This window comes from Panthera onca, chromosome B3 (assembly GCF_046562875.1).
Source record: "Panthera onca isolate mPanOnc1 chromosome B3, mPanOnc1 haplotype 2, whole genome shotgun sequence".
NCBI classification, from domain to species: Eukaryota; Metazoa; Chordata; class Mammalia; order Carnivora; family Felidae; genus Panthera; species Panthera onca.
The window spans coordinates 3448607-3464573 of NC_138344.1; the positions used below are offsets into that span (position 1 = coordinate 3448607).

At 49.9% G+C, this 15967-nt stretch overlaps 2 protein-coding genes across 14 annotated transcripts in view; one reads left to right on the plus strand and one right to left on the minus strand.

Moving 5' to 3' along the window:
• The window catches only part of SH3GL3 (SH3 domain containing GRB2 like 3, endophilin A3), a 133877-nt gene that overhangs the window by 66997 nt on the left and 50913 nt on the right, over positions 1–15967 (minus strand). For 3 of the 13 annotated variants that reach the window (XR_013556473.2, XR_013556474.2, XM_078449075.2), the window contains exon 1: positions 10121–10270. The exons of 4 other annotated variants lie outside the window; for them this stretch is intronic. Coding sequence is in view for 5 of the 9 variants with exons in the window: in XM_078449075.2 (XP_078305201.1) it covers positions 10121–10189 (69 nt within the window). In the remaining 4 variants the exon portion in view is untranslated. Of the gene's footprint in view, positions 1–2445; positions 2589–10120; positions 10274–15967 lie in introns of those variants that run through there. 6 more of the 13 variants (XM_078449071.2, XM_078449073.1, XM_078449069.2 and 3 more) reach the window with 5 other exon arrangements.
• Positions 12907–15967, plus strand: part of HOMER2 (homer scaffold protein 2) — a 615401-nt gene continuing 612340 nt past the window's right edge. The window contains exon 1 of the mRNA XM_081795829.1: positions 12907–12953. The gene's annotated coding sequence lies outside the window, so the exon portion shown is untranslated. The remainder of the gene's footprint in view (positions 12954–15967) is intronic.

Genomic DNA, 15967 nt, shown 5'->3' on the forward strand with positions numbered 1-15967 from the left:
CTGCTCTCTTTCTGGGGCCCTGTGCGTGGGGTCCAGACCACAGACAGGCCCACTTTGGAGCCCAGAGTTCCACTGGGACTTCGGGAGGAAGTTACTCTTTTCCTTTTTTCCTTTCTTTTGATTTGCTCTGTTATGAACCCTTTGCATTGACCTAAGTAGGCGAAGACCTCATGAGGACAGGATCAAATAGCTCTTGAGGGGAGTTACAAAAGATCAGATGAGATAATACGTTTTGAACCACATGAAACAGTCTGGCTGGAAAAAAGGTATTTCATTCTTATCAAGCCACCTGGGTCATCCTAGGAAAATTTCACCACCTTCAAAAGGAGGTAGGAAGTTGATGCTGAGAATGTTTTATTCCTAACGCTCACCAATAAATGTCGGTCTAAAGAGAGTTCTGCCACAAATGATACACCTGTGTGTTTCTTTTAATGAGTAAGTAGGAACCCCTTGTTTTGAATTTTAAAATTGCATAACTAGGCCCTGACCTATGATAGCGCTCTTTTATGTAGATGGCATTTTGTAAAATTAAAACAATAATGAGAAATACAAAATTTAAAACATTATCAATTGAAATCTGACTTATGTGCAAGAATTAAGGGGCAAAAGTCCCCCTACTCCCAGGTATAATCACTGTTAATAGTAGGGATAGTTTTTCCCACCTCTTACCTAACACACACACACACACACACACACACACACACACACACACATTTCTGTTTACAAAAGTAACAATAAGTTATACATGTTTATTTACAACCACCCCAAAGAAGAGACCTTTGCATTCTGGAATTCATTCAACAGAAAACACTGGAGTGCCCTCTAGGCACCAAGCTACATACAATATTTGGAGGTCAATCTATTCCCTCCTCAATACTTTGGAGATGTTGCAAGCTATAGTATTTTCTGGCACTTAATGTTACTGAGGAAAGACTAAGGGAAGGATTTTTTTCTGATACTCATGTTTAGAACTCTTTATCCTGGAAAAAAAAATTAATTTCTTTTTATAAAGTCAAGTGGCTTTTCCCCATCGGTTTTTCTTAGTCTTCATGGAGCCCCTGCGAGTTGCATTAGCAGGTCAACTAATTTATGGATTTTTTTTTTTAATTTTTTTTTTAACGTTTATTTATTTTTGAGACAGAGCATGAACGGGGGAGGGTCAGAGAGAGGGAGACACAGAATCTGAAACAGGCTCCAGGCTCTGAGCTGTGAGCACAGAGCCCGACGCGGGGATCGAACTCACGGACCGCGAGATCATGACCTGAGCCGAAGTCGGCCGCTTAACCGACTGAGCCACCCAGGCGCCCCATTTATGAATTTTTTAAAAACCCAGAGACAGAAGAAAAGGTCCAGAGTCCCTTGTCCTGTGCCAACATGAGGAAGAGAGAAGAGATACTGCTGTGCTGGGAAGTAACCGAAGGCCCAAACTCAGGGCAGATCAAAGGTCAGCACACCCTGGGGCCAGAAGTGGGGCCGGTGGTATTAAAAGGACCCTCCCTGGCACCTGGATGGCTCAGTCATTGGTTAAGCGTCCGACTTCAGCTCCGGTCACGATTTCCCGGTTCATGACTTCAATCCCCACGTCAGGCTCCGTGCTGACAGCTCAGAGCCTAGAGCCTGGAGCCTGCTTCGGATTCTGTGTGTGTGTCTCTCTCTCTGCACCTCCCCCACTCGCACTCCATCTCTCTCAAACATAAATAAACATAAAAAAAAATATTTTTAAGGGACCCTCCCCATGAGGATCTTGAAAAAGCGGGCTAGTGCCACCAGCATTAAAAAAGTGCATTCCTGGCAGGGGTCAAGCCAACACCAACCAGAGAGGCCCAGGAGTGAAGGAAGTCTGCTCTGAGCACCCGTCAGGGACCAACAAGAGGCATGTGCATCGTCCACAACACCCAGAAGCTCCCCCGCCCCACTGTCCCCTTCTCCCACCGCACATTCCAAATCCTGGGGGCCAGCAGCTCTGGGGAAGGAGGCTCAGAGAGAAAAACGGGGGCGCACCCTCCCGGATGGCAATGGACCGGCTGAGGTCGGCCCCGGCCGGGCTAGGGGGGAAGCCCCGCTCCAGGCACCCTTCGGGCTGCGATGCTCACAGGGGCCTGCAAGATCTCTCGGCCAGGCTGACCCCGTGTGCCACGCGTAAGCAGCGGCCTTCACAGGGGAACACGTGGAGGCTGGGGGTGGACAGCTTTAGGGGGATACACGTCCACACCCGCAGCCTGTGTGCACTCCTTCCTAGGCCGCCGAGGCCCCCGGACGAAGGCGAAGCGAAGCACAGGCTCCCCCGACCCCCATCTCACGGCGGACGGCCCAGGCTGTGAAAACCAACGGTGGGTCTCCCGCTCCCCGGAATCAACGTTCACCGTCCTCACGCCTTTCGCGGCCTACCACGGAACCGTGCACCGTTTCCCTGCATTCCCCGCACGCTGCCAGTCTAGCCCTTACTTCCCAGAACCGCTTCTTCGGGAGCCTTCACGCGGATCATCCCCGTCTTCCCACGGGCCCGTCCCGTCCCCGCCCGCCAGGGCCAGCACCGCGCTGCCGGCCGCCCGCTCGGTTCCCTCCGTCGCCGGTGCCCGCGGCGCCCGGGCTTCGCTCCAGGTGGCAACGCGCCCAGGCCGGGCGGAGGATCCCTAGGCGGCAGGTGCCGTCCGGGCCCCCCGCTCTCCCAGCATCCCTCGCGACCACAGCTCATCACGTGACCCGATAGGGCCAATGAGACCCGAGCGGACGTGCGCTGGAGGGAGGGGGGCGGTTCCAGGAAACTCTGGTGTAAAGGTGAGCTGTTGGGGTGACACTCCCTCTTCCTTCTTCCGGCCTTGAGCCCCCGTGTCCGAGGCTGCAGCAGCCAGTAGGGACTACAAGGAAAAGGCTTTAAGAACTGCAGCCGTGGTATCATTAAGCGGCTGAACACACACACCAGCAGCCGCCCGCCTCTGGACTTGGCATTATCTGAATAAAATAAACCCAGATCTGTACATGGCTGGGGTTACTTGCAGCCAAACTTGTTCCTAATCGGTACAGTTTACAATCTGGCTCCAGTTAAACTGTTCTCTTCAGGGATCTACTAATTTCTAAATCCCCCAAATAAATCTCAGCGCTTCGCTTACATGGCCTGCCTTCATGTGGACCCTACTGACCGTTCTTTGTTGGAAAGTCTCCCTTTTCTTGGCCTCCGTGGCCTAAGTGTTCTCCCCTTACTCCCCACTCTTTAAGTACTTTCATGATTTTGTGTTACTCGACCGTGATTAGGCCTCGGCCATCCCTCTCTCTCTTGCCCTTACAGGACCTTCCCAGGTATTTCAACCCATTCCCATGGGTTTACCCATCTAGATCAGCCTATATATGCTGCTGACTTGGAAATCTATATCTCCAGCCCAAACTTCTTTCCTAAACTTCAATTCTTTTCACACCCCAAGTGTCTGCCAGACATTTTCTCTGGATATTCCAAAGACACCTCAAACACACAATTTAAAAATTAACAGACTCATCATTCTGTTCTTCAAATTGACTTCTTGGCCCATATCCCTTTCTCAACTGGTGGAACCACCATTCACACAGTTGATAAAGTCTGGAATCTGATGAAGTTGTCATAGACTTTACAGAAACTCTAAGGGACTCCCAGAAAAACGAGCGTGCGTGTGCGTGCGTGCACGCATGTGTCTCGTAGAAATGAAAGTGAGCAGCTGCCGAAATGCTACCAATCTGTCTTCCCTCTCACTTGTCCCACGCTTTCTCCCCCCAACCGTGCCGCTTAATCAGCCACCAATTCCATTTCTTTCTCTCCATCCCCTTGAATGCATCCTCAGTCAGGCCACCATCACCTCGCCCCCAAACTATTCTAACAGCCTCCTAAACGGGCTCCTCCATTTCCTCTCCACCGGCTGCCAGTGAGATATCCAAAACACCAACCAGGTAATGTCACCCCCCAGACTGACTCAGTGGCCCCTGTTGCCTTTAAAAGAAAACCCATACTCCTAAACATACCATACCATGCCCTCTGTGATCTGGCCGCCACTCACCTCTCTCCAGTCTCATTCACTGCCACTCCCCATAAGCACCCCACACTCCTCCATTCCTAAACTCTGAGTCACATAGAAGCACCCTGTTCTTTTTAAGTTTGAGAGAGAGCGAGAGAGAGGGCCCAAGCGGAGAAGGGGAAGAGGGAGAGAGAGAGAGAGAGAGAGAGGGGGAGAGAGAGAGAGAATCCCAAGCGGGCTCTACACCACCAGCTGCAGAGCCTGATTCAGGGCTCAAATTCATGAACCGCAAGAGGACGACCTGAGCCAAAGTCGGACACTCAACCGAACGAGCCACCCTGGCACCCCAAAGTAGCCTGTTGTTTCCTGCCTTTGTACATGCTGCTTCCATTATCCACAAGCCTTTTCCCACCCAGCGAATCTTCAAGGGTCAGCTCAAGTGTCACTGCCATGTGTGGCCTGCCTCCTGATAAGACAGGGAAAACTAAAGGGACCCCATGAAAACCTGCTTTTGTTTCTCCTTTTCCTGCTCTGTTCTTGCCAGGACTATGCCCCTGCCACACACATGCCGCATAGAACAGATATGGATGTCCTCCTCATAAAGGTCACGGAGTTTCTTTGCAGTCCTCCAGCACAACAGGTAACATATAAGGAGTGACCGGGCAGAGTCATCATGAACTTCATGACGACTCTTGGTTTTCCAAGACCACCGACTCACCAAGACCCCTGGTTCCAGGGCACAAGTGACTTATGGAGGACACCTTTGTTTGTGGATGCCTGAGAAGGGCCACATCCTCAATAAAAACCCCAGAGCCCACACAAAGATGAGACTCCTTCTTCTGGTCTTTCTGAGTCTCCCGGATGCCCTGTCTACATCTACACTCTCTCTGTGACTTCAATAACCTGTCCTCATTTCCCCTCAGCTCACACTTTATTTCTATCCTGTGCAAAGCCAAGAACCCTCTTGGCTGGTCCTGAGGGCCCAGGGCTCTTGGACCCAGCCAGCTTGCATCACTGAGACCTAGCTGGGGGCCCCTCCTGTGGGTCCCCTTAACACAATAAGGGCTCCCTATGACCCAGCAATTGCACCACTAGGTGTTTATCCAAAGGATACAAAAATGCTGATTCGAAGGGGGCACATGCACCCCAATGTTTATAGCAGCACTATCAACAATAGCCAAATTGTGGAAAGAGCCCAAATGTCCAACAAGTGACGAATGGATAAAGAAAATGTGGTATATACACAATGGAATACTACTCGGGGATCAAAAAGAATGAGATCTTGCCATTTCAACAATGTGGATGGAACCAGTGTATTATGCTAAGTGAAATAAGTCAGACAAAGACAAATATATGACTTCACTCATATGTGGAATTTAAGAAACAAAACAGATAAACACAGGGGAAGGGAAGGAAAAATAAGATAAAAACAGAGAGGGAGGCAAACAGAACAAACTGAGGGTTGCTGGAGGGGAGGTGGGTAGGGGGATGGGCTAGCTGGGAGATGGGCATTAAGGAGGACAACTGTTGGGAGGAGTGCCAGGTGTTAAAAACTTCTTAATGTTTATTTTTTTAGAGAGAAAGATACAGAGTGCAAGTGGGGGAGAGGCAGAGAGAGAGGGAGACCCAGAATCCGAAGCAGGTTCCAGGCTCCGAGCTGTCAGCACAGACCCCAACACGGGGCTCAAACTCACGAACCGCGAGATCATGACCTGAACCGATGTCAGACGCTTAACCGACTGGGCCACTCAGGTGCCCCACTGGGTATTATATGTAAGTGACGAATCACTAAATTCTACTCCTGAAACCATTATTACACTATATGTTAACTAACTTGGACTTAAATAAACCAAAAACAAAATACAGTAAGTGCAAACACAGCCCTTATCACCCCTTATCACCCCACACAGCACAGTTTATGACGTGCTAGCCTCTCGCAATGGCCTCTGAGATCCCTGGAAACAAGACTGTGCCTGCCTAATTCGTCATGGTGTCCCCACCAGCAGAAGAGTGCATACCACACAGGTCTGTCCTGACTCCTGACCACAGACCACTGCCCCAAAATGCACTCAAGGGCACGTCAACGATATCGTTTGAATTTCTATTAGTGACACTTGTCTCCAATTAAAGTCCAGGGAAATCGGGCCCTGAATGATAGCAAGGAAATAACCATAAGATCTCTAAAACATGTGATCTCCTGGCCTGGAGACCTTCAGTGAAGTTAAAAAGATTAAAAAAAAAAAAAAAATCTCATCACAGAGTTGCTAGATGGTAATAAGAGAAAATCATGACTATTCACTAAAGGAAAGCAAACCTATTATTTTAGTAAACTTTAGTAAAAAAGAAAAAAAAGCATAGAATTAGTAATTTATGATTTTATCTGCATCACTGTACACGAGTTATATGGGGTGTAATCCCAAAAAGCTTTTTGAAAAATTCCTCCTATGAAAAGAAAACAGCTGAACAGAAATAACCAGTGAAAGGCACGTAGCTACACAATTTCTCTTTGGACATGGGAAGAGACATCCTTCGTAACGGAACGAAAAAGAATACAGAACCCAGATTTTTTTTACAGAAAACGGCCAGTAGGTAAGCAACTTGGATGTGTTGAAGCTTTGGGGAGAAAAAGCTGATTCACCTACCACCTTGCAAATGAAAGCCTCTGGGGCCACAGAGGCCCTTCAGAGCTCCCGACCGGTGCATGTGACCCACTGCCACCTTCCCCTGCCTCACTCCCCGAGACTCTCAGAAAAGCCAGGCTTGGGGCACATGGGTGGCTCAGTCAGTGAAGCATCGGACTTTGGCTCAGCTCATGATCTCAACGGTTCGTGAGTTTGAGCCCCGTGAGTTGGGCCCTGGGTGGACAATGCAGCACCTGCTTGGGATTCTCTCTCTCTCTCTCTCTCAAAAATAAACAAACATTAAAAAAAAAAAAAAAGGCAGACTTAAGTATAGCTTCCCAACAGGCAGAGAAGACATCCTCTGTGTAGTATGATCACTTTCTATGGCCTTGGTCACGCCCTCCGACCTCTGCTGTTTGGTTACATTGAACACTGCTGGGCACCAACTCTGGCCTTCCCGGTTCACTGCCGGAGGGTTTTGGTGATCTCTGGGGGCCGCTGTTGCTTTTGCCAGCACGTGGCTCTCGTAGCCGGGAAGACAATCTTTTCGGACTTCACAGTCAGCTGTTTTTGGAGATTTGAGGCCAGTGAGGGATGAGAAGAATAATGGCAAAAACAAAACATAGGCCATCCCAGATGCATAAATTAAGGCTGGGTCTGCACCTAGTGAGGAAGGCCAGAACATCTCCAGGATTTCGTAGAAGTTTCCCCAAAACTGAGGATGTGAACTCATTCCTAACTCCAAACTTCAGGTTAGGAAACAGTGCTGTCTGGAATGGCTTGGGATCCACACCCATCACAGGGCACCCTCAGTTAAGGTCCTACATGTGCCATTCAGGACCTTCCTTCCCAACTCTATTTCAACATGTTCTGCCCCTCTCCTGGGCACCCACCCTGCACCTCTCAGCAAACCCTCCCATGAGCCCTGCCCTTCCAAACTCCTCCAAGGACGGGCACCTTAAAATACTCATTTGTTTGGGGGGGGCGCCTGGGTGGCTCGGTCAGTTGAGCTTTGGACCCTTGGTTTTGGCTGAGCTCATGACCTCACGGTTCATGAGATCAAGCCCCACATCAGGCTCTGCGTTGACAGCCTGGAGCCTGCTTGAGATTTTCTCTCTCCCTCTCTCTCTGCCCCTCCCCCGCTCCTGGGCATGCAAACGCTCTATAAATAAAGACATACGTATATACATAAATAAATAAATACTCATTTGTTTTCACAATGTCCTCTTAGCCCAAGGCTACAGGGCTAAAATCAAGTGAACTGTCATTGATGTAGTAGCAAAGAAACAGTAACAATAAAATGTATGGTCGCTCTATTTTGAGATGCTGATAAGAGAAAAGGAAAGGTAGAAATGAACACTGCATTCTCTTCCTTCCTATGAAAACTTCCGCGGCCTTGCTCAACATTTCACAACTGTACTTCCTCTCCAGGATGTGTCCCTGAATTGCATGTAAACCTGGTTTTCATCATTCAAAACACATTCTAAATTCACTTTAGAGCCTTAAAAGTGTCATTGAAGAATCCTTTGCTAAAAAAAATGAAAGGGTGTTAATGGTCCAAAAATCGCCCTTCTATTTGTCATACAAATTCATATGTGGGTATATCAGCTTCTCTTAAAATGCTGACCATCTCTTATGATTGAGGGGAAAAGGTAATTAGTTAAGCTCTGTAAAAAATAGTTTTTCAGGGCACCTGGGTGGCTCAGTCGGTTAAGCGTCCGACTTTGACTCAGGTCATGATCTCACGGTTCGTGAGTTCGAGCCCCGCATCAGGTTCTGTGCTGATGGCTCGGAGCCTGGAGCCTCCTTCGGATTCTGTGTCTCCCTCTCTCTCTCTGCCCCTCCTCTGCTTGCGCTCGCTCTCTCTCTCTCAAAAATAAAACAAAACACTAAAAACAATAGTTTCCCACTTGTTCTTGTTCTAGCCCCCACAGGCTTTTTCCGCCAGCCACACAATAGGCTTCCTTGGACTCTTTAATCAGGAAGAGACCATTCTGGGATCTCAAAACCGACCTTAGAGCCTGCATATGTTTTGCCTCTTCTTTGCGAAACGGAGATTGACTCAGAAAACTTAGTAATTCTGCTTTTCTCAGAAACAGCTGCAATGACAACGCAGGAAAAGAAAATCAGTGGGTCGCACTGAACTCGGGAGCCAAATCAAGGTGGGAGCACTCGTGCGGCCACGGAGCCTGGGCCACACCCAAGCCAGGTCCAGCCCGCATGTGACGATGAGGCCCACCTAGGCCCGCACCTTCCCCCACCGGCCCTGTGGCGAGGGGAGATGCCGAGGCGTGTGCTGCCCACGTCATGCCGTGGCAGGTGTGGTGTGGGGGAGACCGTCCCTACGAGCTAATGCCTTGGGGTCGGACCTTACGCCGTGGCGGTTGCGGGTGCATTCCGTTACCATTCAAAGAAGTAAACACCCGAGATGAGGGGCACAAGGAGAGCTTCCTGTTAGGATGGTCCCTCCTGCCTCTGCGAGCTCCTCTTGCCTTGAAAATGCTGCGGGTCCTGCAAGGTCGGGTTTCAACTTTCCCCTCACCTCTTCTCACACTCTTGGAAACTTCTGCACACTCTCAAAGGTTCACTTACCACCAAGCACCCAAATTAGCAGCTCCAGCCCCAAATCACTCTCCTGAGTCCCAGATGCACACACCCAGCTGCCTCCTCGATGTCCAAGCCGACATGCCCCAGACCCCTCATCCCCCCTTCCACCCGGCATCTGTTCTCCCTGGCCCCCTTGCCCAGACAGCTCCAGACCCACACAGACCCAGGGGGCTGGGAGAGGACCCAGAACAAGACCTCGGATGTCGTGACCTGTCGCTCTGACCTGGAAAAGGCACACGAATCTCAAACCGATCCAACTTGCCTTTGGGAAATGATCAGACACAACTGTTGCCCCCGAGCCCCCCTTGCCGACCACGGGACACCGGCCTCAGTGCGGACACGGCCCCTGCCAGGAGCCACTACTTGGTGCACACACACCAGAGAGCTGGCCACCACCCCAAAACGACCCCCAGGCCACAGTCTCTGGAACCAGCAATCGACGCGCACTACGGCCTTCGCGTTGAGGCAGGACGACGACCTCGTCTCCGCTCCAGCCCCACCCTCTGCGTCTGCTTGGTGGCTCTGGGACGGGACTCCAAAATCTGCATCGCTTGGGCTTCTGGTTATGTTCCAAGAGCGGAAACAAAGGCAGAGGGAAGAAAAGGGTGCTGTCGCTGCGTCCCGCCTCCACCCTTCCGGGAGCTCGGGCACCTGGTGTCCCAGCTCAAAGCATCCCTGCAGGTGGGCACGGCCCAGGACAGCCTCTCCTCTCCTCTCCTCTCCTCTGACCGCATGGGGCTTTTAGTACCGCCCCTTCCTTCTGCCCCGCACCCCTGCAGGCAGCAGCCTCTTCCTTGAGTTCCTACCCTCTAGATGATTCCGGCTTCCATGCTGGTTCCTTCAGCCCCCCAACCCCCATTTGAGCAGAAACCCCTCGTACGTGAAATACTCAGCGTGGTTCCTACCGCCTACCTGCTCCGTGAGACATGATACACGATCTCTTTCGCCCCATCGTCTGTTTACTCCCGTTACAGATTTCATGTCTTACTCACAAAACCGCACTTTCCCTGCAGAAGTCTGGACATTTGGTTACCATCTATTCTGCCAAGGAGACTGGTTTTCAGACTGGAAAGGGAAGAACCAGTATCGGTAACAAGGATCTAAAACCTCAGAAAGAGGCCAGCCGGACAGGCAGCCAATTCTGGGCCCCACACTCCCCATGACTCAACTTTCAGATTCTCAAGTCAACTTTATACCAGAACATTTAACAGGTGAAGAGAAATGCGGGCCTGTCTTAAATGGTGGCTTTTTCTCTGGGTGGACACCAACACATTTGAAGATCTGATGAAGAAGACGACTCCTCCCCTCCTGACCCTCTCTCTTTGGTAACCCCCTTTCCCCCCACCATCCACAGAGCCCCATCAGCCCCACCTCCGCAAGGTACGACACCGCCTGAGAGACCGTGGACAGACAGACGGCACAGATTCGGAGCAGCCAGCTGTCCTGCGGCCCACAACGTGACTTTGTTTTCTTTAAGTTCAAAACTAGGTAAAAGGAACCATAGTATTTGGGGGTCCCCACTTAGGTTGTACAACTATAAATAAAAGCAGTCAGTGACCGCTACTGAAGGCAGGACGGGAGCTACTTTTAGGGGGAATGAGGAGGCTATAAACAGAAGGAGTACAGAGTACATGCTTTCTGGGGGGTGCTTGTAATGTTCTATTTCTGATTTCTGACTATTCAATTTATAATAATCCAAAGGTCTGCACACGTGTTTTATACTCTAAAAACATAGCATGGGGGAAGAAAAACTACTAAAGAAACAACACTCAGGTAAGACATGGAACACCAACAGCAACCCAGAAGGTCCCCATGCACCCCGTTGCGGTACAACCATCTCCCCTCCCCCAAGATTGCCACTCTCCTGACTTTTACCCGCGAGGTGGACACTAGCAAATACGACAGTTCACCTCAGTCTGTTTTGATTTGTATACAAATGGGAATCGATTTAATGTTTGCATTTGGGTTTGAAAACTGCTCTTGACGGATCAATGAATTACCGTGATGCATACGCTTCTTCCAACATAGTATCTCTGTAGAGAATTAAATGTGGTCCCGCTGGAACGACGATAGCGTGCTAGAACCTCACAAGTGTGTGCGAGGCCACGTTGAGAGCATCCGTTTAGATTCAGCAAATAAAATAAATGCAAAATTGGGTTGGGAGTTTTATGTGCATTTAATTCGAAACAACTTTGGACTCCACAGTTGCCTTAAAGCTGTAAGTTCAAGTTCACAATCACTTTTATGTTTACACATATTTAAGTAACAATATTCGTAATAAAACTAAACTTAACACAAGGAATTCCTTATAAGCCGGGTCCCTCCTTCACACGGGTTTGAGAAACCCTGCCTGGGAATCAGCTTTCGCTCTGCCACCTCCCCCTTCCCCACGTCGTCCCCAGGGGCCACAATTGCCACCAAAAGCCAGGCCCTCTCAAGCAGAACACTTGCCAAATAAACCACATCATTTCCGTGTGGTGATGTCAGGCTCTCTGCCTGTTGACTCTGAAATTCATTCCAGTTCCATTTGTCATACAGGTGATCAAAGCTGGGGACCGAATTAAGGCACAGGGAGTAAGTGAAGTGTGAGAACAGTGTATTTGAAATGCTAACGATGATTATCCAAGCTCAGGCTCCTATTTAGGCGTCCTCCTGGCTTAATTATGATCCCAGGGAGAAAAGCCCTCACCCAGTATACTTGTTTTCTACAGCTGCTATAAGACATTACCACAATTTAGCAGCTTAAACCAGCACAAATGAACTTCCTTACAGTCCTAAAGGTCAGAAGTCTGAATGTGTCTCCCAGAGCGAAAATCAAGGTGTCCACACCTCTCGTTCCTCCTGGAGGCTCCAGGTGACGATCCCTTTCCCCGTCTTTTCTAGCTTCTAGAAGCCACCGCATCCCTTGGCCCCTGAATCACATCACCCCAACCTCTTGTTTCCATCTTCACATTAGCTTCTCCTCTGTTCTTCCAGTGTTTTGTAACGACCCTGTGACTACATCAGACCCCCGACCAGGTCATCTGGGATAATCGCCCCATCTCTCAAGATTTGATTTAATTAAATTTAATTAATTTTGATTTCATTTAATCGCGTCTGCAAAATTCCCCTGCCATATACAGTAACATTCACAGGTTCCAGGGATTAGGACGCAGACATTTTAGGGGGTCACACCCAGGTAGCAGAGGTCTGACCTAAGACAGGGTCACAAGAGGCACAAACACAACAAGAGGCACAAACAGATCTTCAACTACTGTGGTAGCGGAAATGTATGTGGTCTTCCTCCCAGGTTTCTGCAGAGAGCTCTGAAAACCTTCGGAATTTCCTGAGCGATAGGAGCATCTTTGGTCATTCATTCATAAGGACTGCCTCTAGAGCAACACCAGAGTTTATGCCAATGAAGGACTTAGGGTGGGGGCCTTGGGACGGGACTGGTCACCAGAAAGCTCAAGTGATCAGACAGCTGGAACTTTTAGTCCAAATCCCAACCTCCAGGGGAGGGGAGAATCAGTTGCCAAAATGCCAATGATGTGATCAGTCGAGCCTGCTTAATGAAGCCTCCACAGTAACGCAAAAGGACAGGGTTCAGAGAGCTTCTGGGTTGATGAACACGTGGAGATTTGGGGACAGTGGCTCACGAAGAGGGCACGGAAGCTCCTCTCCTCTCCCCATATACCTTGTCCCAAGTATCTCTTCCATCTGGCCGTTCCAGAGTGACATCCTTTCGTAACGAGCTGGTGATCTAGTGAGTACAAAGTTTCTCTGAGTTCTGTGAGCCGCTCTAGCAGATTGATGAGCCCAAGAAGGGGGTGTGGGAACCTCCTAGGTACAGCTGGTAAGTCAGGAGCACAGGTGACAGCCTGGACTTGCAGTTGGCGGCAGAAGTAGGAGCGAGGGGCCGGTCACGTGGGCCGGAGCCCTTCACCTGTGGGGTGTGACGCTGCCTGCAGGTAGACTGTGCCAGAATTGAGTTCACTGCTTCGTGATGTTGGAAAAACTATCTTAATACAATGCACTACCGTAGATTAAAAACAACAACAACAACAACAACAACAACCATTTTTACAACTGCCACATTCTTTCTAACTGGAAAACAATTCAAAGAATTCTCTTTTGCTTTTTTATTTATTTATTTATTTATTTATTTACTTACTTACTTACTTATTTAGCTGAGGGCGAGAAAGAGAAAGAGAATCCCAAGCAGGTTCCACATCCAGCATGGAGCCCCCCCCCAAGGGGCTCGATCTCACCTCGGTGAGATCGTGACCTGAGCCCAAATCAAGAGTCCGATGCAAAACCGACAGAGCCACCTGGGCGCCCCTCTCTTTTGCTTCGCTAAAACAATTTTTAAAAATATATTTTTTTAAATAAACGTCTGGCTTACAGGGAAGCTGCGAGACTCTTACAGAGAGCTCCCCCGTGCTACAGAGCTCTCCAATACCCTTCACCCATTCCCAAATGTCACTTCATGTCCTTTTAGTCCCCAAGCCCCTCTGTCTCCCTCCCTCTCTCTCTTCCCTAAGCCATTTTGAGAACATAGGCAGACGTGATGCCCCCCTCGCCCCTAAACACACCCCCGTGCACTTTAGCTTTTAAAAGAGTTTGCTGGGCTGAAATGTCGGTGGGAAAAGTTTTCCAAGGGCAATAGTCTCTTCAGGTCCCAACATTCAAAGAAGATGAGCCATCGTTCCGGAAAGTGGAGCATCACACCTCACCGTATCACGGAAAAGTTATTTTTCCCATTATTTCATCCCACGCCCTGGGCCCCCAGACCTCTCATGAGCAGGTCCCTGCTCATGAGACAGTGCACCGTCTCCCTCCACTACCAGGAGCTCAGCAAAGCCGCCTACGAACAGCACAGAAGGAACAACGACGGAAAACAACCCTCAGGGATGGGTTGTTGCGCATTATTGTCTCTACGTGCAAATCCTAAGTAAACTGAAACCCCCTCTGGGATGAGAGCTATCCCACCATGTCTGCAGCGCTCCGTACTTCCTGTCCGTCTCATAACCATCCACGTACGATGGCGATCACCCCTTCTGATCCTTACTCATTTACCGTTTCTGCTCTTGGTCACTTTGGGGATGAAATGGAAAAACTTCCAGCTGGCAAAGATTCATCGTGCCCTGGGTTGAGTGGGAGGCAGAAATCAACACAGGGTCAGCATACACTGGAAGAGACAGACGTGCAAACCCCAAAGAGCACAGCGACAGGAAGTCACGTCTAGGGCAGAGGGTGAGGGAAGCGCTCTGGGCGGGAGCAGGATGGCCATTAGGCCCTGGAGACCGAGCGCCATTTGGGGAGGCTGAGAGGAGGGGGAAGGGAATTCCCAGTGAAGGGAAAGCATGAGCCAACGCACCACGGGATGCAGGTGCCGCGTGTCTAGGCACAGAAGGTGACACACCCGATGTGGCTCAACAATGGAGGGCTTGGGTAGGTCAGGAAAGCTGTGACGCCATGTTGTATTACTTGACGGTCTTTATTCCACAGTCACGATCGCTCTCTCAGAAAAAGAAATGTCCTTCCCATCACCAAGTAATTAACACCCTGTAAGGTTTTTCACGTTTATTTATTTTGTGACAGACAGAGACAGCACAAGTGGGGGAGGGACAGAGCGAGAGGGACAGAGAGAATCCCAAGCAGGCTCCATGCTACCAATGCAGAGCCTGACATGGGGCTCGAACTCACAAAACCGCGAGATCATGGAAACCAACAGCCGGACGCTTAACCGACTGAGCCGCCCAGGCGCCCCTCCCAGAAGCCTTCTGACTCCAAGAGTCAGGGGACCTCAGAGAAAGCAAGAAATTAGATTCATATTAAATAAACAGAGAATTGTTAAGAAAGCAAAGATTAAATACATTTTACCCAAGGTGGGTTTTTTGGTTCTTTTTTTTTTTTAATTGCCTTAAATACAGACTCTTACGCTGGTATGTAGCTAATGTCCACGTCCCTCATTCCAGGAAGGCAACCTCACCCACAGCCCCAACGCTGGCAGTAAGATTTCTTGAGGAGTTTTCAAAACCCCCAGCAGGGCTGGGCCACGTCCCTTAAGGAACAGGTGGCGTTTGCCTCCCTGGGAGGACCTATCAGGGACATCCCAGACCTCCTCGTGGGACCTGGTCTGAAGATCCTGTACCACTGCTTATCCACGTGACCCTCCCACGGCAGGGAGTCTGTCCTGCCGACACCACACAGAACCACAGGATGAGTGACTGTCCATCCGAGGGCCTGGCCCCTTTTAGGTCCAGTATTGCCCCAAGTGACAAAGCCCCTCTTGCCTTGGGACCCCCGTGAGCTTATCCATATGCAACCCTAAGGCAAAGGCACTACCCCACACCCGCCAGGTCTGAGGTGGGGGTGCTAGGAGAAAATCCCAGGACAGGTGGCAAAGGTAAGGGGGTGTGGCTTCTCAGGAGCCATCATGAATTGGGGGTGGGGGGGAGAACACACATGCAGAACACCTGGGGAGAGCAAAATGGGGCCCTTTCATCGTGACCCTGGAGACTACAGCAGGTGGTTAGGGATGCTCACAGGCCAAGAGAACAGGAGTTTGCAAACTTTTTAAATGTTTAAATGTCGCAAACATTTTCAATGTGTATTTACTTTGAGAGAAGCATCAGCAAGCGAGTTGGGGGGAGGGGCAGAGAGAAGGCAGAGAGAATCCCAAGCAGGCTTCGTGCTGTCAGTACAGAGCCCGACCTGGGGCTCGAACTCACGAACCGTGAGATCATGACCTGAGTCGAAGTCAAGAGTCAGATA